We start from the raw sequence: 23,511 nt of genomic DNA, 5'->3' as shown, positions 1-23,511 counted from the left end.
GCACCAGTAGGGTTAACCGAACCAATTTACAAGCAGAACTAATATGATTATTTTTTTTAATGGTGTTATATCGTAATTACACATTGACAACGTGGATTGGCAGTTCAAATGTGTTTCAAAAGTTCATCAGTGCTATTTGGAAGCCATCCAAAAGGTTGTGATGTGGCAATTTTTCCCTCCAACCAACACATAATTGTACCCGCAAGACCACTTACGTGTTACACACACCTAGTTTGACCTTTGTTCTACTTATTTTATGGTGAGGCTGCCACCTATAGGTGATATAGGTCATATACAGGTTTGAAACTCATTGTCATTTATTTTTTTCAGCAGAGGTCATAATTTCTATAATTTATCAGATATTCCCGAATAATACAATAAAACTTCATTTTCAACAAACATAAAAGTTATTATTCACTGAGAATAAAGGTAAAACAAAATCAACTTTGCGCATCAAATCAAATTGTATTTGTCACATACACATGGTTAGCAGATGTTGAAGCGAGTGTAGCGAAATGCATACATTTCACAAATTGCATATTTATGATTCCTTGTTTAATTGGAAATATTCTACACTCCATTTCAGAAAAAAACTTGTACCTTCTTCTTTCCAAACAAACACTGCTCGATTTATCGGTGCTCTTCTATCCGTGCCTGTACTCATGATCCATTGTGTTCGATTAGCTGGTGTAATTCAAAATGGCAGCCTAGTGTGGGGAAAAAGTAATGCGGTTATTATGTCAACATGTCACTTTTGAGACTCTGTACCTTTCCAAAGTGTCTGAGTGGTCGCATACTGTTGGAAATAAGTGTTCGTCGTGTGCCATATGCCGACCATTGCCTTACAATCCGGAATAACATTGAAAGGCACATTTCAGGTATGTTTTGTCCCTCGCTATCTAGCTAACGTTACTTACTGTATGTCAAGCCAAGGGGACGGGTGCACGAGAGAGTTCCAGCACAGCATTGTCATGACTAGTTATAATATCCGTGCAATATTTGGTATCTCTCGATAACTATTTACTAGTATTATAATATAATTGATTTACCAGCTGTAGTTGACCAGCTATTACATACCCATGCTCAATTCTCATCCTGTCGAGATTTTAAAACCACGTTTGTAAACGCAGAGATGAGCTAAATGACTATTTACAGCTTATGTAACTATATTAGGATCTCCATATTATGAATTTGCAGGTCGTTGCCTGTCAAAAAACGTCAATGCAATATTTGCTCAATTTTATTTCTAAACCTCAACACGAATTGGCATCTGATCTGCGAATGTCCCAGGATTGTTTTTGAAAAACACAACTAAAGTCACAGTGCATTCAGTGTGTCAGTTTTTGTCAAAGAAAAGCTCACAACACCTTCTACTTGCAGAGCCACCATGGACATCACAACGAAGACATTTCTCAGCTCTGATCCCAAAGAAAGAAGATGGGAAAAAACGAGTATGGGAACAATCTCAGCTGCTGGATGGTGCGTATTCATAGGCCTACTTGCTTTACTAGGTTTGGAAATGGTCAATGGTTTTACATTTTGCATGCTATTCTTAGCATGCATGAGATACCTCATTCTTATGTTGATTTTCTATCGGATTATTTCATTATTTTCTCTCTTCCCTTCCTCTTTGCAGTGCTCGAAGCCAGGATCCAGCAACTCCAATCTGACGTCATTGTAGATGTCCAACATGAAAAGGTGCAATTTGTCAAAGCTTCCAAGTCAGGGATAAGGGCTTCTTCAGGGAACACTCCCAAGAATGTGTCTGGGGAGAGGACTGAGGTGCCCAAGGCGGGACAGACTATTAGTAAGGGAGGGGGTCAGACTGGTAAAGGAGAGGGCAAAGATGTCTCAGCCTCCAAATCCCGCTGGATGGAGAAACTGAGCCAGGAGAAGAAGACTAAAACAAAGAAACTGAAGCAGAAGCTAGGACTAGAGGATAAACCTGTGAAAAGCAGCAAAGGCAAACTGATGCTACCAGGTACCTCACATAAAACCATATCGACAAAAGCAGGAATACAGACTGCATCAACTGTTAAAAAGAGCAAAACTCTGAAAAACCAAGAGCACACCGTGGCAGCTTCAAAGCACGAGCACACTATGGCAGCTGCACTGGTTGCTAACCCTATTAGAAAAGCCAAAGGGAAGGGGAAAGCCTTGAAGGAGCCGACTCCTGAGTTGTCGGAGGCCAGGAACAGGGCCGAGGAGCTGGAGAGGAAGGCTGAGGCCAAGGCCCGGGAGCTGGCAGAGGTGGAGGAGCTGGAGAGGAAGCTGAACCAGTGGGCTGTGTCGGCCAGCCCTGAGCTCGTGCAGGATAACAGCGAGGCCAGGGTGTACGGCGACATCCAGCGCAGTGTGCGCTGCTACCTGGAGGCCTGTGTGTTCTGTGGGGACATCGACAGAGCCCACCGCTTTCTGCTCGGCCACCACCGTATGCTCAGCCGACGCAACCTGCTCAACATAGGACTCTACAACATCATGATGAGGGTCTGGGCCAAGAAGGTAAGTACAGCTCAGTCTTGTATTTCTATGGCACGTAGAGCTGCAATTCTGTGGTATTTTACGGACTTGTGTAGAAATTATGCAGGGCCTCCCCATGTGGAATATAAGATAGAGAATTATCCTGAGTGTGTCTCTCCTTGTTGTATTCCAGGGCACTTTAAACCAGATTGGCCGTATGTTCATTCTGATAGAAGAGGCTGGTCTGAAGCCTAACCTTGGCTCTTACTGTGCTGCTCTGGAGTGTATGGGTCGAAACCCTGACTGTTTCCCACATGTCATCAACAGGTAGGCTAACCCACAGACATTTACAGGCCTTAACTCATTAGTGTAACTCTGAGCCTCTTGATCTTGGATAAAGATAATAATATTTGCTATACATTATATTTTTGAAAATGCTTAGACCTTCAAGACTCTGTTGGAAAGTGGGATTAGAATGTGTAAGATAATTATTTGTGGTCTTGTATGATTATTACTAGGTGGCCAGTGCATGCGTTGCCTGAGTTTGCCACTAGATGATGTCAGACTCTCCTATTAGCTTTGCGGTTCATGTTTCTCTTTATTCTAGCCTCTTCTGTATACAGTGTTAACAACAACAATGTATGCATGCATTACTTTAATTTGCTTTGGTTAAAAACGTATGCCAATTGGCATTTATTATTATTATGTCTAGACATACTGGGATTCACAAAAGCCTGATGAAATATTCTGAAAATTAGACATTGAGCAGCTAGTTTCTTTTTCAAGACTGTTTAAATATGAGATATCTGATATTTCTGCCCATTTTTTTTTTACCCCACCCCTTTACCATGGTCTTCTATGTTAAAGGAAGCTGCTATAATAGTTACTGTAATATGTTGTTGAGTGGGGCATTGTGGCTCATTGTGGAGTGCTGAGCACGTGGACCAGCTGTGTGTGCAGAGGTGTTATGAGTGCCAGCGAAGCGTCTCTCCTGGAACTGAGGTGGCAGGTCAAGGAGAAGTGTTGTAGTTCAGCCTCCCTGATCCATAATTTCCTGCTCTCCTCCATCACTATAGGGCCTATTGTGGTCTCCACATCAACCCAGTGGAGGAAACTGTTTTCAAGTGGACTGGTTACTATGTGTAACATCCTGCGCTATGTTATTTGATCAATTATCAATTTATCCTTCTGACATACACTATATATACAATTGACTTCTTCTTAGTCAATTTGCCTATTTCAACAACACCCGTTGCTGACAGGTGTATAAAATTGAGCACGCAGCCATTCAATCTCCATAGACAAACATTGACAATAGAATAGCGTTACTGAAGAGCTCAGTGACTTTCAACGTGCCACCATCATAGGATGCCACCTTTACAACAAGTCAGTACATCAAATTTCTGCCCTTCTAGAGCTGCCCCGGTCAACTGTAAGTGCTGTTATTGCGAAGTAAAAACGTCTAGGAGCAACAACGGCTCACCTGAAAAGTGGTAGGCCACACAAGTTCACAGAACGGGACCTCCGAGTGCTGAAACGCGTAGCGCGTAAAAATCGTCTGTCGGTTGTAACACTCACTACCGAGTTCCAAACTGCCTCTGGAAGCAACGTCAGCACAAGACCTGTTTCGTCGGGAGCTTCATGAAATGGGTTTCCGTGGCATAGCAGCCACACACAAGCCTAAGATCACCATGTGCAATGCCAAGCGTCGGCTGGAGTGGTGTAAAGCTCGCCGCCATTGGAAACACGTTCTAGAGAAGTGGAAACACGTTCTCTGGAGTGATGAGTCACGCTTCACCATCTGGCAGTCTGACGGACAAATCTGGGTTTGGCGGATGCCAGGGGAGGGCTACCTGCCTGAATGCATAGTGCCAACTGTAAAGTTTGGTGTAGGAGGAATAATTGTCTGAGGCTGTTTTACATGTTTCCGGCTAGGCTCCTTAGTTCCATTGAAGGGAAATCTTAATGCTACAGCATACGATGACATTCTAGATGATTCTGTGCTTCCAACTTTGTGGCAACAGTTTGTGGACAGCCCTTTCCTATTTCAGCAGGACAGTGCCCCCGTGCACAAAGCAAGGTCCATACAGAAATAGCTTTGTTGAGATCGGTATGGAAGAACTTGCCTGGCTTGCACAGAGCCCTGACCTAAACACCATCAAACACCTTTGGGATGAATTGGAACGCCGACTGCGAGCCAGGCCTAATCCCCCAACATCAGTGCCCGACCTCACTAATGCTCTTGTGGCTAAACAGAAGCAAGTCCCCAAAGCAATGTTCCAACTAGAGGTCGACCGATTATGAATTTTCAACTCCGATACCGATTATTGGAGGACCAAAAAAGCCGATACCGATTAATTGGCCGATTTATTATAATAATAAAAATATATATATATATATTTGTAATAATGACAATTACAACAATACTGAATGAACACTTATTTTAACTTAATATAATACATCAATAAAATCAATTTAGCCTCAAGTAAATAATGAAACATGTTTAAATAATGCAAAAACAAAGTGTTGGAGAAGAAAGTATAAGTGCAATATGTGCTATGTAAGAAAGCTAACGTTTCAGTTCCTTGCTCAGAACATGAGAACATATGAAAGCTGGTGGTTCCTTTTAACATGAGTCTTCAATATTCCCAGGTAAGAAGTTTTAGGTTGTAGTTATTATAGGAATTATAGGACTATTTCCCTCTATACCATTTGTATTTCATTAACCTTTGACTATTGGATGTTCTTATATTGCAAGTGTAACAGTATAGCTTCCGTCCCTCTCCTCGCTCCTCCCTGGGCTTGAACCAGCAACACAACGACAACAGCCACCATCGAAGCAGCGTTACCCATGCAGAGCAAGGGGAACAACTACTAGAAGGCTCAGAGCGAGTGACGTTTGAAACGCTATTAGCGCGCGCTAACTAGCTAGCCATTTCACTTCGGTTACACCAGCCTCATCTCGAGAGTTGATAGGCTTGAAGTCATAAACAGCGCAATGCTTGACGCACAACGAAGAGCTACTGGCAAAACGCACGAAAGTGCTGTTTGAATGAATGTTTACGCGCCCGCTTCTGCCTACCACCGCTCAGTCAGATACTTAGATACTTGTATGCTTGTATGCTCAGTCAGATTATATGCAACGCAGGACACGCTAGATAATATCTAGTAATATCATCAACCATGTGTAGTTAACTAGTGGTTATGATTGATTGTTTTTTATAAGATAAGTTTAATGCTAGCTAGCAACTTACCTTGGCTTACTGCATTCGCGTAACAGGCAGTCTCCTTGTGGAGTGCAACGAGAGAGAAGCAGGTCGTTATTGCGTTGGACTAGTTAACTGTAAGGTTGCAAGATTGAATCCCCCGAGCTGACAAGGTGAACATCTGTCGTTCTGCCCCTGAACAAGGTAGTTAATCAACCGTTCCTAGGCCGTCATTGAAAATAAGAATGTGTTCTTAACTGACTTGCCCAGTTAAATAAAGGTATAAAAAAAAATCGACAAATCGGCCATTCCAATTAATCGGTTGACCTCTAGTTCCAACATCTAGTTGTAAACCTTCCTAGAAAAGTGGAGGCTGTTATAGCACCAAAGGGGGTACCAACTCCATTTTAATGCCCATGATTTTGGAATGAGATGTTCGATGAGCAGGTGTTCACATACTTTTGACCATATAGTGTATTTTAATATGCTCCTGCTATATTGTGTTTTCAATTCTTTCGACTCTTGGCCAACTGAACGGAAGCTTGGGAAGTTGTGAATACTGTAGCAGAGTAGCTATAGAGAAGATAATTGATGTGTATCAGGTGTCAATAAGGGATATAGTTATTGTCTCGTCCAGATGTATCACAACTATAGTGGGCAAATAACTTCTTAAAATTAAACACATTAATCTGCTTTACAAGGGGGGGTAGAGCCTAACTGGCATAAGCAGCATGTGAGTTTCAAGTTTGGGGAAGATAATTTTCACCATAAAAATGCACCTTTATAATAAAAGCATTACATACATAATTGCATTTGCGGGCACTTTTGATAATGGTGTTTTCCCGCTAATGGAACATTCGCGTATCCCACAGCTGTCACAGACTATGTTTGGAATATTTATTTCTCTCACAGAATAGAATAGGTCGACTTTTGTACTATGGGGGATAGTAGATTGACATAGACTAGTGATTTTGCTGTTCGTTAGGCCTACTCATCTTGTTGGCTGATGAAAAGTAATGTGGACAGTTCTTCCAGTATCGTTAATATGCACCTCAGAATTGGATAAGGACGTGCGCAGTTATGTCCCCCATGTGACTCTTCACTTGTAGCCTGTGAGAAAGACCCCATCACGTGATAAGTGACAGGTGATTCAGAGCGCTCAGCACTCAGAGAAAGTTCATTGGTCGCAAAAGGCATGGATTTCTTTTAGGGTGCTTTACGGCCACACAAAGGGGATGCCGCCGTGAAATTCTAGCCATTGTCAAGTGCTTGTCAAATTGTGAATGAGAGACTGATGTAGTGTGTACAGTATGCACACAAAAAAACGAGGCAGCTCATGCCTTTCAAGCAACTTTTTTTCAAATCATTAGTCGCATCATGCAGCCTTACAATGTATTAAAAATCAAAACATATAGCCCAACGTTTGTAGAACTAAAGTTACATTAACTTTAAGTTAAGAATATAGGAATACCTATTTCTTTGTTAAACGCTCAACACATTAGCCGTATGTGCACACTCCCTCAAATCTTTTGGAGAATATATGCATTCTATTTTATTCAGCTTTGTTCAAATGTATTCTTCATACTATAAAATAATGCCACTGAATTCTAAGCAAATCTTGTCTGCTAAATGAACTAGTGTAGCCCACAGCCATTTGGAATAGCCTGATCAGGACCTAATACAAGGACAACTCAAGAGTATGCTATTCTATTCTTCTGAAATAGACTACATTTTCTTCATATCATGCTTCTTTAGACCTGTCTAAAATAAATAACGGATTTATTGTGAAGGTGTAGGCTATATTACATGGATTTATTGGACTTTTTAAAATGTAGATGTTCCAAAGGTCTGCATCAGTGGCTTGTAGGCTGTGTGTGGAAGCCAGGAGTGGCTAAATGTGTTTATGTTAATTAACGGTCAATTACCGTGAGACCGACAGTTATTTGCTTGACAATCACCGGCTGACGAAGTTTTGTCACCACCACAGCATTAGCCTGGGGGAGAAATCACCATTGAGTGTTATTAATTGAGTTTAGGCCAGTGGTGGTGTCAGTGACTGTATGCTTCCTCCAGACATAGATTTATTGCATGGCATGACATTTAGCATGGAGGCACACGTAACGCATCGCCACACTGTTCACCTCTAGCTCTCCCAGTACTAGATCTGTCATAATGAGTGTCTCTGATGTAGGCTAGGCCAATCTGCTGGCTGACTATATAGAGACAGGAGCCGGATGGATTTCAGTCAGGCCAAATGGATTGTGATTGATACTGTATGTTTTTGGTTTCTTAACAACTTGCTGTCAGTAATTTGATTTTGCTTATTGGACAAGGAACTTACACAGATTTTTCACCAAGCTTACAAACAATTTATCGTTGTCAATTTGCTGACTAGAACGTTAGGCTAATTGATTCAATGTTTTTATTTTTCTCTCTGCACAAACTGGCTGGTATGGTGTTAATATTCATAATAACACAGGTATTTCTATCAGATTTTCATTCTAGTTGTGTTGGATTGCAGAACTTGTCTCCAGCTATCCCCCCCCTACTACTGTTCCCCCAGAGGATGTCACCCTATGCGGTGTGGCCCAATGACAAAGCAGGTTGCAGTGCAGTAGGGGTGGAGAGGGGCAGCTGGTTGGTCCATCGATCGCTGTAAGGTGATACCAATGACATTGTTGTTCTGCGGTGGTGCTCTCTTGCTAACTCTTCAGCCCAGCCAGTACATATTTTTCGCACACTCTGTTCTTCTTCCCCTGTTCGTCTCCAGTTCCCCCTCTCTCTTCCTGTCTCTGGCCGTACTGTATCTCCTGTTCAGATATGGTTGCCATTGTCCGCAGTGGTGTTGTGCCTAGCGACTAGCATCCTTTTAAAGCACATGTCATTCCTACAGAACTAAAGTAAGTCTTCAGCTTGCTCAATTCAGCTTGCTTCCTCTGAATGGTGTTTGTTTTCACTGGTTGCCCTTTTCTTGTGGCAACAGGTCACAAATCTTGCTGCTGTTATGGCACACTATGGTATTTCACCTAATAGATAGGGGAGTTTATCAAAATTGGATTTGTTTTTGAATTATTTGTGGGTCTGTATAATCTCAGGGAAATATGTGTCTCTAATATGGGTGTACATTTGGCAGGAGGTGAGGAAGTGCAGCTCAGTTTCCACCTAATTTTGTGGGCAGTGTGCACAACCTGTACGGCGGCCTCTCAATAGCAAGTCTATACTCACTGAGTGTACATAGTCAAAGCTTTCCTTATTTTGGGGTATGTCACAGTGGTCAGGTATTCTGCCATTGTATACTTTCTGTGTATGTTTTTTGGTTAATTCTTTCCATTGTGTCACGTAATTATATTTGTATCTCTTTGTTGTCCTGGGCCAGCTTGCTGAGGGGACTGTTCTTCAGGTTCATTGCTCTGTATCAGAGTTTCCTAAAACAATAATTGTCCACCTCACGGTTCAGCTGTCAGAGATTTGAGCACTAAATGCATCAGGGCATTGCATGCATAGGCCAATAGGCTTAGTTGTCCACTGTGTGACATTTTAATATAAAAAAATATATACAGTACCAGTCAAAAGTTTGGACACACCTACTCATTCCAGAGTTTTTCTTAATGTTACTATGTTCTACATTGTAGAATAATAGTGAAGCCATCAAAGCTATGAAATAACACATGAATCATGTTTTAACCTAAAAAGTTAAAGAAATCCAAATATATGTTAAATTTGAGATTCTTCAAAGTAGCCACCCTTTGCCTTGATGACAGCTTTGCACACTCTTGGCATTCTCTCAACCAGCTTCATGAGGTAGTCACCAGGAATGTGTTTCAATTAACAGGTGTGCCTTGTTAATTTGTGGAATTAATTTTCTTCTTAATGCGTTTGAGCCAATCAGCTGTGTTGTGACAAGTTAGGGGTGGTATACAGAAGATAGCCCTATTTGGTAAAAGACCAAGTCCATGTTATGGTAAGAACAGCTCAAATAAGCAAAGAGAAACCACAGCATCATTACTTTAAGACATGAAGGTCAGTCAGTCTGGAAAAATTCAAGAACTTTGAAAGTTTCTTCAAGTGCAGTCGCAAAAACCATCAAGCGCTTTGATGAAACTGGCTCTCATGAGGACTGCCACAGGAAAGGAAGACCCAGAGTTACCTCTGCTGCAGAGGATAAATTCATTAGAGTTACCAGCCTCAGAAATTGCATCCCAAATAAATGCTTCACAGAGTTCAAGTAACAGACACATCTCAACATCAGCTGTTCAGAGTAGACTAAGTGAATCAGGCCTTCATGGTCGAATTTCTGCAAAGAAATCACTACTAAAGGACACCAAGAAGAAGAAGAGAAACACGCACAATGAACATTAGACCGGTGGATATCTGTCCTTTTGCTTTGAGTCCAAATTTGAGATTTTTGGTTCCAACCGCCGTGTCGTTGTGAGATGATGCAGAGTAGGTGAACAGATGATCTCCGTGTGTGGTTCCCACAGTGAAGCATGGAGGAGGATGTGTGATTGTGTGCGGGTGCTTTGCTGGTGACACTATAATAGACAGCCTCTCCGTAACAATTTGGCCCACTACAATTGTATTTATCGGCAATTACCGGCTAGTGAAAACCCTGCTCTGTATGTGATTGCTTTGTTATGGAAGGTTTGGGAATCATTGTCTTTTAGATAGTTGTAGAATTTAACGACTTTTCTCTGGATTTTTATCATTTGCGGGTATCGTCCTAATTCTGCTCTACATGCATTATCTGTTTTTTTACATTGTACATGGAGGATGGTTTTGCTGAATTCTGCATGCAGTCTCAATTTGGTGTTTGTTCCATTTTGTGAATACTTGGTTGTGAGTGGACCCCAGACCTCACAACCACAAAAGGCATTGGGTTCTATAACAGATTAAAGTATTTTTAGCCAGTTTCTAATTGGGATGTTGAATGCCTTGTATCTCAGATCATTTACAGCTTTGTGGAAGTTACCTGTGGGGCTGATGTTTAGGCTGAGATATGTATCGTTTTTTTGTCTGCGCTAGTGCAATGGTGTCTAGATGATGGAATTTGTATTTGTGGTCCTGGCAACTGGACCATCTTTGGACACCATTATTTTTGTCTTACTGAGATTCACTGTCAGGGCCCAGGTCTGACAGAATCTGTGCAGAAGCACCAGATCAACAGCAAACGGTACACAATTGACTTTAGATTCTAGTAGGGTGAGGCCAGGTGCTGCAGACTGTTCTAGTGCCCCCGCCAATTTGTTGATATATATGTCGAAGAGTGTGGGGCTTAAGCTGCATCCCTGTCTCACACCCCGGCCCTGTGTAAAGAAATGTGTTTTTTGCCAAATTTTAATCACACACTTGTTGTTTGTGTACATGGATTTTATAATGTCGTATATTTTTCCCCCCAGCACCACTTTTAATCAATTTGTATAGCAAACTCTCAAGCCAAATTGAGTAAATGCTTTTTTGAAATCAACAAAGTATGAGAAGACTTTGCCTTTGTTGTGGTTTGTTTGGTGGGGGGGGGGGGGGGGGGGGGGGGGGGGGTTGTTGGTCTGTGCTGTCTGGATTGTGTGTAGACTATCTCGCTGAGCTCTACCATCTTTCTCTCCAGCTCTGAATTTATCTCAACAATGGAGGAGCAGTGCAGTTGTGGGACCTGGGTCTGTTCAGTACTGGGGGGGGGGGGGGGGGGGGGCTGGCTTACTATTGTCTTGGGGCTGCTTGTCTGCAGGGCAGTTGGTGGAGGTGTGATCAGACGAAGGATGGGGGAGTCATCACCAAAAGAGAGCTGTTGTGCTCTGATCCCCTAAAAGTCCTGCTGAAACCGCACCACCACTGTTCCAGACTTGTACATGTTGACAGAGGTTGTTTCAGTTTCATGGTCCTCAATGTCTATTGTTCTGAGTTTCCACCCTGGGCCAATAGCCTTTCTCATGACAGAGGGGTAGTGTGCTCTTATAGCACAGTGCCATGCCAGGAGATGGTCTGTGTGGAAAATTAAGCCATGGAGTAGAGGTCGACCGATTATGATTTTTCAACGCCGATACCGATTATTGGAGGACAAAAAAAGCCGATGCCTTTTAAAAAAATAATAAAATATATATATATATATCATACACACACACACATTTTTGTAATAATGACAATTGCAACAATACTGAATGAACAATGAACACTTTTATTTTAACTTAATATAATACATAAATAAAATCAATTTAGTCTCAAATAACATGAGAACATATGTTCAAACGAACCACCAGCTTTCATGGGTCTTCAATATTCCCAGTTAAGTTTTAGGTTGTAGTGCAAAAGCAGAGCTTGTCTGCATGGTCCCCTCCTCCGCGAAACACAGACCTTATTTGAAGTAGATCAAGACATTCTCTGTGGAAGACATAAACGGTAAAATAACGAAGGAACCCCTTTCAAGTTCAGCCGCAAGTTATTACAGGAATTATAACGCGTCAAGTATTTCTCTCTAAACCATATACCTTTGACTAATCCGGAAACTATTTCTCTCTAAAACATATACCTTTGACTAATCCGGAAACTATCACCTCGAAAACAAAACGTTTATTCCGTTCCGTATTATTTCTAACAGGTGGCATCCATGAGTCTAAATGTTCCTGTTACATTGCACAACCTTCAATGTTATGTCATAATTACGTAAAATTCTGGAAAATTAGTTCGCAAAGAGCCAGGCGAACCAAACTGTTGCATATACCCTGACTCTGCATGCAATGAACGCAAGAGAAATGACACAATTTCACCTGGTTAATATTGCCTGCTAACCTGGATTTCTTTTAGCTAAATATGCAGGTTTAAAAATATATACTTGTGTATTGATTTTAAGAAAAGCATTGATGTTTATGGTTAAGTACACATTGGAGCAATGACAGTCATTGATTGATTGTTTTTTATAAGATAAGTTTAATGCTAGCTAGCAACTTACCTTAGCTTACTGCATTCGCGTAACAGGCAGGCTCCTCGTGGAGTGCAATGTAATCAGGTGTTAGAGCATTGGACTAGTTAACTGTAAGGTTGCAAGATTGGATCCCCCGAGCTGACAAGGTTAAAAATCTGCCCGTTCCTAGGCCGTCATTGAAAATAAGAATGTGTTCTTAACTGACTTGCCTAGTTAAATAAAGATTAAATAAAGGTGTAAAAAAAATAATATATATATATATATTTTTTTAAATCTGCAAATCGGCGCCCAAAAATACCGATTTCCGGTTGTTATGAAAACTTGAAATCGTCCCTAATTAATCGGCCATTCCGATTAATCGGTCGACCTCTACCATGGAGCAGTGGGCTGAAAAGGTCACTGCATTTGGGTGGGGGAGGCTGTGATGCTCTGCTGCCATTGTTGGGTTTCACATGCTTTCTCACTTCACACCTCAGTGCTAATTTGAAGTTTCAGCTGGGACATCTATCCTGTCCTAGGAAGCTCGTTAGCTTAGTAGCCTTATTAACTTAACATAATTTATATAACACAATTACCTTGAGATTATTATTTTACTTTTTGCCTTCAGTGGTAGCTTCAGTGTGAACATTACTCACTCAGTTTTGGGTTGGATGGTATTTCCAGATTTCTTCTGTGTTTCTTCTGCAGGTTTTGGTTTGACAGAAGTTTTTTTCTGGATAGTCCTCGGTAGTAATAATCCTTCCAGGTAATTTTGTCCAAAATAATGGTTTTTAGATTTGGAATTTTGATGTAGAATCCCTTTAAGTCATTGCGAAAGAATCCAGGTTTGTCTCAGTTTTTCCAACTCTAATCATGTGCAGAAGAGTTCAGGGAGCCCATCAGGTCATGACCCCCCCCCCTCCTCCATCATTGTCCGACCAGTTTACAGAGGAGTATAGAGTCCAGTGATGTGTCCTACAAGGAGCATTGGTGGCAAATCTGATGGTCGAATGGTAAAGAACATCTAGCCGCTCGAGAGCACCCTTACCTGCCAATCTATAAATTATGTCTCCGTAATCTAGCATTGGTAGGATGGTCATCTGAATCAGGGTTGATTTGGCAGCTGGGGTGAAAGAGGACTATTACGATAGAGGAAACCAAGTCTAGATTTAACTTTAGCCTGCAGCTTTGATATGTGCTGAGATGTGCTGACAGTGTACCGTCTAGCCATACTTCCAAGTACTTGTATGAGGTGACTACCTCAGGCTCTAAACCCTCAGAAGTAGTAATCACACCTGTGGGGAGAGAGGCATTCTTCTTACCAAAGCACATAACCTTGTTCTGAACACCTCCAAAACAAAAGGTAAAGTGTAGAGAAAGCTTGTTGGACTCTAAGAAAGCTTTGTTGTAGAGCATTTAACACAAAATCTGGGGAGGGGCCAGCTGAGTATAAGACTGTATCATCTGCATATAAATGGATGAGAGAGCTTCCTACTGCCTGAGCTATGTTGTTGATGTAAATTGAGAAGAGTGTGGGGCCTAGGATCGTGCCATTGGGTACACCCTTGGTGACAGGCTGTGGCTGAGACAGCAGATTTTCTGACTTTATACACCGCACTCTTTGAGAGAGGTAGTTATCAAATCAGCCCAAAGACCCCTCAGAGACACCAATATTCCTTAGCCGGCCCACAAGAATGGAATGGTTTTCCGTATCAAAAGCTTTGGCCAAGTCAATAAAATAGCAGCACAATATTGCTTGGAATCAAGGTCAATGGTGACATCATTGAGGACCTTTTAAGGTTGCAGTGACACATCCATAACCTGAGCGGAAACCAGATTGCATACCCGAGAGAATACTATAGACATCAAGAAAGCCAGTCAGTTGACTATTGACAAGTTTTTCCAACACTTTTGATAAACAGGGCAAAATAGAAATAGGCCTGTAACAGGCCTATATCAGCTTGATCTCCCCCTTTAAATAAAGGACGAACCGTGCACCGTCTTGCCATCTGCAGGTCTTTAACTGTTTTTCCAGAACTTCTTGGTGTTAGACCCAGAGAGAGAGAACTGCTCCTTAAAGTAACTAAGTTTGGCCTTCCGGATAGCCTGAGTGCACTTATTTCTCATTTGCCTGAACGATAGCCAGTCAACCTGAGTATGCGTGTGCCGAGCCTTTCGCCAAATGCAATTCTTGAGTTGGAGTAACTCTGCAAGATCACGGTTGAACCAGGGGCTGAACCTGTTTTTAATTCTCATTTTCTTTATGGGGATGTGTTTGTTAACAATACCACTGAAAATATAAAAAAGAAGGTCCAAGCGTCTTCGACAGAGGGGTTCAAACTGATTCTATACCATTTTACAGAGGCCAGTTCATGAAGGAAGGCTTGCTCATTAAAGTTTCTTGGCAAGCGTCTATGACAAATCAGGCCAGGTTGTATCACTGAGCAGCCATTACGAACACAGGCTGTAAAACAGTGAACACTAAGGTCATTACAGAAAACACCAGACTGATACCTATCAGGATTATTTGTGAGGATCACATCGAGGAGAGTAGCCTTTTCTGGGTGTTTGGAGTCATACCTTGTGGGATTGGTAATAATCTGAGAAAGTTTTAGGGAGTCCCATTGCTTTAGGACTGGGTCAGGTGGTTTAAGCATGTCCCAGTTTAGGTCACCAAGCAGGACAAATTCAGACTTAGTGTAAGGGTCCAGGAGAGAGCTTAGGGTACAGGCCAATGCTGATGGAGGACGATAGCACGCAGCAACAGTCAACAAAGAGGTATTTTAAAGTTTAATGCTTAAAACCAGCAAATCAAATTGTTTGGGGACAGACTTGGTGGAGTCAACCGAGCACTGAAGGTGATCCATGGTAAAGATTGCCACTCCCCCACCTTTGGATGATCTGTCTTGCCGAAAAAGGGTATAACCAGAAAGGTTAACCGTATTAAACAGTACAGGGACTTTAAAAGCAAATCCAATGTTTCATTCCCGTCCAAAAGTATTTTAAACGATACCCAACACATGCAAAGAAGTCGGGGTGACAGAGGCAGATATCCTAGCGTTAAGCGCGTTAACAGAAAGGTCGCTGGTTCGAATCCCCGAGCCGACTAGGTGAAAAATTGTCTGTACCCTTGAGCGAGGCACTTAACCCTAATTGCTCCTGTAAGTCGTTCTGGATAAGAGCGTCTGCTAAGTGACTAAAATGTAATTAAAAGGGTGGATTCTGTTTGGTTCTGTGAATGCCTAGAGAATTGAACTGGAGTGGTAACAGTATGGCAGCTGCTAATTGTGTTAGCCTGACGAGGGGCTGCTGGGTGTTTAAGCAGGATTTCATGTAGAAGGTAATTAAGGGCCTGTTATTTAATCACTGTCTTGCAGAAAGGTGTAGAGGGCAAAGGAAGGCTCTCTCATTGTCAGAGGCTGATGACAAATCTTACACCCTTCCATCTCTTTGTCACAGTGTTCCGTCTTACTCCACTAGAGGGCAGTGGTAACACGTAAGCCCAGCAGGGCCCTCTGTCTCTGGGTTACATCAAGGTGTTACACATCACATGCCACAGCCTAGGCTGACTCTTCCTCTTCCTACAGTGCTCTGAAGCAGTCACATATAGCAACAGTTTAAATCAGAAATGTAGGTTGACTTAGCCTAGTAATACACTTCAGCTTTGTCTCTTGTTTTGTTCACAAAGGCGCCATCGGTTATCCAAGGGTCTGCTTTAAATTAATCAGGCTTTAGTTTCCTCCCTCCCTTTTCAGCTTCAGTTGTGGCTCCATACACTACCATCTGTTTCCCACTGGCTGTTTGCACATTGCTGTCTCCTGAATTGAGCAGTTCATTTATGGCAGGTGTGGAGTCTCTGGATGATATCATTTGAATAAACATGACACTGACGTTCTCTGTGACCATCTGTCTGTGGACTGCCTGATATTTCCAATGCGTCTGAAAGAACCAAGTGTCAATGCAAATATTCTGTTTGTTATGCTGCCATTGTCAATCAGATTTAATAAAGCCATGCATAATGATATCAGAGGTGCTTTCAATTTGATTAAGTCACCATTGGGCCACTGTGAACGACACTGAGTGTACAAACATTAAGAACACCTGCTCGTTCCAAATTCATAGACTGACCAGGTGAAAGCTATGACCCCTTATCACTTTTTAAATCCACTTAAATCAGTGTAGGTGAAAGGGAGGAGACAGGTCAAATAAGGATTTTTAAGCCTTGAGACAATTGAGACCTGGATTGTGTATGTGTGCCATTCAGAGGGTGAATGGGCAAGACAAAATATTTCCGTGCCATTGAACAGGGTATGTTAGTAGGTGCCAGGCTTCGGAAATCCGGTTTGTGTCAATAACTGCAACGCTACTGTGTTTTTCACGCTCAACACGTGTGTATATAAATGCGGAAGACACATTACAGTTGAATGCATTATTGTACAATAAAATTTGAATCAATCACATTTATTTATGAAGCCCTTTTTACATCAGCCGATGTCACAAAGTGCTATACAGAAACCAGCCTAAAACCCCAAACATCAAGCAATGCAGATGGAGAAGCACAGTGGCTGGGAAAAATTCCCATGAAAGGCAGGAACTTAGAGCCTGGTTCCTCTCTAGGTTTCTTCCTGAGGGGTGGCCAGTCTTCTGGCTGTGCCGGGTGGAGAATTCTAACAGTACATGGCCAAGATGTTCAAATGTTCATAAATGACCAGCAGGGTCAAATAATAATAATCACAGTGGTTGTGGAGGGTGCAACAGGTCAGCACCTCAGGAGTAAATGTCAGTTGGCTTTTCATAGCTGGTCATTCAGAGTTAGAGACAGCAGCTGCGGTAGAACAGAGAGAGAGTTGAAAACAGCAGGTTCGGGACAAGGTAGCCCATCCAGTGAACAGGTCAGGGTTCCATAGCCACAGGTAGAACAGTTGAAACTAGATCAGCAGCACGACCAGGTTGACTGGGGACAGGCAGGTAGCCCTGAGGCATGGTCCTAGGGCTCAGGTCCGGGGAGAGAATACTTAAATTCACACAGGACACCGGATAAGACAGGAGAACTACTCCAGATATAACTGACTGATCCTAGCCCCCCGACTCATAAATACTGGAGGCTGAGACAGGAGGGGTCGGGAGACACTGTGGCCCCATCTGACGATACCCCCGGACAGGGCCAACCAGGCAGGATAAAACCCCACCCAATTTGCCAAAGAACAGCCCCCACACCACTAGAGGGATATCTTCAAACCACCAACTTACTACCCTGAGACGAGGCTGAGTATAGCCCACGAAGATCTCCCCCATGGCACGAACACGAGGGGGGCGCCAACACGGACAGAAAGATCACGTCAGTGACTCAACCCACTCAACTGGTGCTCTTCCATGCCTCCTAGGGCCGGCATGGAAGAGCACCAGTAAGCCAGTGACTCAGCCCCGTAATAGGGTTAGAGGCAGAGAATCCCAGTGGAGAGAGGGGAACCGGCCAGGCAGAGACAGCAAGGGCGGTTCGTCGCTCCAGTGCCTTTCCGTTCACCTTGACACCCCTGGGACAGACTACACTCAATCATAGGACCTACGGAAGAGATGAGTCTTCAATAAAGACTTAAAGGTCGAGACCGAGTCTGCGTCTCTCACATGGATAGGCAGGCCATTCCATAAAAATTGAGCTTTATAGGAGAAAGCCCTGCTTCCAGCTGTTTGCTTAGAAATTCTATGGACAATAAGGAGGCCTGCGTCTTGTGACTGTAGCGTACGTGTAGGTATGTACGGCAGGAACAAATCAGAAAGATGGGTAGGAGCAAGCCCATGTAATGCTTTGTAGGTTAGCAGTAAAACCTTGAAACCAGCCCTAGCCTTAACAGGAAGCCAGTGTACAGAGGCTAGCACTGGAGTAATATCATCACATTTTTTGGTCCTAGTCAAGATTCTAGCAGCTGTGTTTAGCACGAACTGAAGTTTATTTAGTGCTTTATCCAGGTAGCCAGAAAGTAGAGCATTGCAGTAGTCTAATCTAGAAGTGACTAAAGCATGGATTCATTTTTCGGCATCCATTTTTGGAAAGTTTCAGATTTTTGCAATGTTACGTAGCTGTCCTTGAAACAGTCTTGATATATTCGTCAAAAGAGAGATCAGGGTCCAGAGTAACACCGAGGTCCTTCACACTTTTATTTGATAGGACTGTACAACCATCAATATTAATTGTCAGATCCAACAGAAGATCCCTTTGTTTCTTGGGACCTAGAACTAGCATTTCTGTTTTGTCCGAGTTTAAAAGTAAAACATTTTCCGCCATCCACTTCCTTATGTCTGAAACACAGGCTTCCAGGGAGGGCAAATTTGGGGCTTCACCATGTTTCATTGAAATGTACAGCTGTGTATCATCCGCATAGCAGTGAAAGTTAGCATTATGTTTCCGAATGACATCACCAAGAGGTAAACTATATAGTGAAAACAATAGTGGTCCTAAAACGGAGGAACACCGAAATTTACAGTTGATTTCTCAGAGGACAAACCATCCACAGAGAGGAACTGATATCTTTCCGACAGATAAGATCTAAACCAGACCAGAACTTGTCCGTGTAGACCAATTTGGGTTTCCAATCTCTCCAAAAGAATGTGGTGATTTGATGCTATCAAAAGCATCACCAAGGTCTAGGATCACAAGGACAGATGCAGAGCCTTGGTCTGACACCATTAAAAGGTAATTTACCACCTTCACGAGTGCAGTCTCAGTGCTATCATGGGGTCTAAAACCAGACTGAAGCATTTCGTATACATTGTTTGTCTTCAGGAAGGCAGTGAGTTGCTGCACAACAGCTTTTTCAAATAATTTTTAGAGGAATGGGAGATTTGATATAGGCTGATAGTTTTTTACATTTTTTGGGTCAAGGTTTGGCTTTTTCAAGAGGCTTTATTACTTTTAGTGAGTTTGGTACATATCCGGTGGATAGGGAGGCGTTTATTATGTTCAACATAGGAGGGCCATGCACAAGAAGCTATGCCATGCACAAGTATGCAGCTTGAGGGTTTAGAGCCCATGACTATTTTCATCAATGTGTCAAGAGATCTACTATTAAAAAACTTGTGTCTCCCTTGGTCCTGGCAGTGTTGTGCAGACTCAGGACAACTGAGCTTTGGAGAAATATGGACATTTAAAAAGTCCTCTTGGGGAATGCTGCTTTTTCGTTAGCTTTGCGACAGTATACAATTTTTTTGGGGGGGGGGTTGTTGTTATTCGTCTCAATTAAGTTGGAAAAAATAGGATGATCAAGCAGCATTGAGGGCTCTTATTTTTTTTTATTTTACCTTTATTTAACTAGGCAAGTCAGTTAAGAACAAATTCTTATTTCCAATGACGGCCTAGGAACAGTGGGTTAACTGCCTTGTTCAGGGGCAGAACGACAGATTTGTACCTTGTCGGCTCTGGGATTCGATCTTGCAACCTTTCGGTTACTAGTCCAACACTCTAACCACTAGGCTACGCTGCCGCCCCGGCTCTTCGATATTGCACGGTACTGTCTTTCCAAGCTAATCGGAGGACTTCCAGTTTGGTGTAGCGCCATGTCCGTTCCAATTTTTTATAAGGTTGCTTCAGGGCTCGGGTATTTTCTGTTTACCAGGGAGCTAGTTTCTTATGACAAATGTTTTTTGTTTTTAGGGGTGCGACTGCGTCTAGGGTATTACGCAAGGTTAAATTTAGTTCCTCAGGTGGTTAACTGATTTTTTTGCTCTGACGTCCTTGGGTAGGTGGAGGGAGTCTGGAAGGGCATCTAGGAATCTTTGGGGTGTACGAGAATTTATAGCACGGCTTTTGATGCTCCTTGGTTGGGGTCTGAGCAGATTATTTGTTGCGATTGCAAGCGTAATAAACTGGTGGTCCGATAGTCCAGGATTATGAGGAAAAACATTAAGATCCACAATATTTATTCCACGGGACAAAACTAGGTCCAGAGTATGACTGTGGCAGTGAGTATGTCCGGAGACATGTTGGACAAAACCCACTGAATCGATGATGGCTCTGAAAGCCTTTTGGAGTGGGTCTGTGGACTTTCCTTGTGAATATTAAAGTCACGAAAATGTGAATCTTATTTGCCATGACTACAAGGTCCGATAGGAATTCAGGGAACCGTGTAAATTAAAATGTGGTATCGTAAATGTTAGCAACACCTCCGCCTTTGCAGGATGCACGGGGGATATGGTCACTAGTGTAACCAGGAGGAGGAGAGGCCTCATTTAACACCGTCAATTCATAAGGTTTAAGCCATGTTTCAGTCAGGCCAATCACATCAAGATTATGATCAGTGATTAGTTAATTGACTATAACTGCCTTGGAATGTGAGATCACAATCTCTTTCAATAATGACAGGAATGGAGGAGGTCTTTGTTCCAGTGAGATTGTTAGAGCGAACACCGCCATGTTTAGTTTTGCCCAACCTAGATCGAGACACAGACACGGTCTCAATGGGGATAGCTGAGCTGACTACACTGACTGTGCTAGTGGCAGACTCCACTAAGCTGGCAGGCTGGCTATCTCATTGTGGCGCTAGAGAAGTTAGAGCCCTGTCTATGTTCACAGATAAGATGAGAGCAACCCTCCAGCTAGGATGGAGTCCGTCACTCCTCAGCAGCAGGCCAGGCTTGGTCCTGTTTATGGGTGAGTCCCAGAAAGAGGGCCAATTATCTACAAATTATATCTTTTGGGAGGGGCAGAAAACAGTTTAACCAGTGATTGAAATGATTCGGTGAGCGAGTTTATTAGCAAGTGCATCGGTGATGTTGTACCCACTGCGACTATTAAAACCTTCCCCAACCAGAAACCGTGGATTGATGGCAGCAACTGAAAGCGCGATCCACTGCTTTTAATCATGGCAAGGCGACCGGAAACATGACCAAATACAAATAGTGTAGCTATTCCCTACGCAATGCAATCAAACAAGCTAAGCGTCAGTATACGGCTCAACGGGTCAGACACGAGACGTATGTGGCAGGGTCTACAGTCAATCACAGATTACAAAAAGAAAACCAGCCCCGTCGCGGACACCGACGTCTTGCTCCCAGACAAATTAAACAACAACTTTGCTCGCTTTGAGGACAGTACAGTGCCACTGACATGGTCCGCTACCAAAACCTGCAGGCTCTCCTTCACCGTGGCCAACGTGAGTAAAACATTTAAACGTGTTAACCCTCGCAAGGCTGCCGGCCCAGACGGCATCCCTAGCCGCGTCCTCAGAGCATGTGCAGACCAGCTGGCTGGTGTGTTTACGGACATATTCAATCAATCCCTATCCCAGTCTGCTGTTCCCACATGCTTCAAGAGGGCCACCATTGTTCCTGTTCCCAAGAAAGCTAAACAACTATCGCCCCGTTGCATTCACTTCCATCATCATGAAGTGCTTTGAGAGACTAGTCAAGGATCATATCACCTCCACCCTACCTGACACCCTAGACCCACTCCAATTTGCTTATCGCCCCAATAAGTCCACAGACGACGTAATCACACTGGACACTGCCCTAACCCATCTGGACAAGAGGATACCTATGTAAGAATGCTGTTCATCGATTACAGCTCAGTATTTAACAACATAGTACCCTCCAAACTCGTCATTAAGCTCGATACCCTGGGTCTCGACCCCGCCCTGTGCAACTGGGTCCTGGATTTTCTGACGGGCCACCCCTAGGTGGTGAGGGTAGGAAACAACATCTCCACCCCGCTGATCCTCAACACTGGGGCCCCACAAGGGATGCGTTCTCAGCCCTCTCCTGTACTCCCTGTTCACTCATGACTGCGTGGCCATGCACGCCTCCAACTCAATCATCAAGTTTGCAAATGACACTACAGTGGTAGGCTTGATTACCAACAACGACGAGACAGCTTACAGGGAGGAGGTGAGGGCCCTCGGAGTGTGTTGTCAGGACAATCTCACACTCAACGTCAACAAAACAAAGGAGATGATCGTGGACTTCAGGAAACAGCAGAGGGAGCACCCCCTATCCACATCGATGGGACAGTAGTGGAGAAGGTGGAAAGTTTTAAGTTCCTCGGCGTACACATCACGGACAAACTGAAATGGTCCATCCACACAGACATCGTGGTGAAGGTGCAACAGCGCCTCTTCAACCTCCAGGAGGCTGAAGAAATTTGTCTCGTCACCTAAAACACTCACAAACTTTTACAGATACACAATCGAGAGCATCCTGCCAGGCTGTATCACCGCCTGGTACGGCAACTGTTCCGCCCACAGCCGTAAGGCTCTCCAGAGGGTAGTGAGGTCTGCACACATCACCACTAGGGGCAAACTACCTGCCCTCCAGGACACCTACAGCACCCAATGTCACAGGAAGGCCAAAAAGATCATCAAGGACAACAACCAACCGAGCCACTGCCTGTTCACCCCGCTATCATACAGAAGGCAAGGTCAGTACAGGTGCGTCAAAGCTGGGACAGAAGCTGTTTTTCAGTCTCGATCTCAAGGCCATCAAACTGTTAAACAGCCATCACTAACATTGAGTGGCTGCTGCCAACATTCTGACTCAAATCTCTAGCCACTTTAATAATAAAAAATTGGAGGTAATAAATGTATCACTATTCACTTTAAACAATGCCACTTTACATAATGTTTACGTACCCTACATTACTCATCTCATATGTACTGTACTCTATACCATCTACTACATCTTGGTGGCACCTCTGACTGTCGCACGGCCATCGCTCATCCATATATTTATATGTGCATATTCTTATTCATTCCTTACACTTGTGTGTATAAGGTAGTTGTTGTGGAATTGTTTGATTACTTGTTAGATATTACTGCATGGTCGGAACTAGAAGCACAAGCATTTCGCTGCACTCGCATTAACATCTGTTAACCATGTGTATGTGACCAATGAAATTTGATTTGATTGAGTTGTGAGACTCTGCTGTAGAGCTCATCACTCCCCCTAACTAGGAGGGGGCCAGAGACA

The 23,511-nt window shown here is 43.1% G+C and overlaps 1 protein-coding gene across 1 annotated transcript in view; it reads left to right on the top strand.

Moving 5' to 3' along the window:
* The first annotated feature begins 693 nt into the window (after positions 1-693).
* Positions 694-23,511, top strand: part of LOC120054763 (DNA-directed RNA polymerase, mitochondrial-like) — a 93,931-nt gene continuing 71,113 nt past the window's right edge. The window contains exons 1-4 of the mRNA XM_039002347.1: positions 694-878; positions 1,381-1,479; positions 1,637-2,502; positions 2,654-2,787. Of these exons, the coding sequence (XP_038858275.1) occupies positions 746-878; positions 1,381-1,479; positions 1,637-2,502; positions 2,654-2,787 (1,232 nt within the window). The 5' untranslated portion in view covers positions 694-745. The remainder of the gene's footprint in view (positions 879-1,380; positions 1,480-1,636; positions 2,503-2,653; positions 2,788-23,511) is intronic.

The sequence above is a fragment of the Salvelinus namaycush genome, chromosome 10 (assembly GCF_016432855.1).
Source record: "Salvelinus namaycush isolate Seneca chromosome 10, SaNama_1.0, whole genome shotgun sequence".
Classification (NCBI taxonomy): Eukaryota; Metazoa; Chordata; class Actinopteri; order Salmoniformes; family Salmonidae; genus Salvelinus; species Salvelinus namaycush.
Note: the sequence above shows the minus strand (reverse complement) of the source record. Positions and strands in the feature narration are given on the sequence as shown.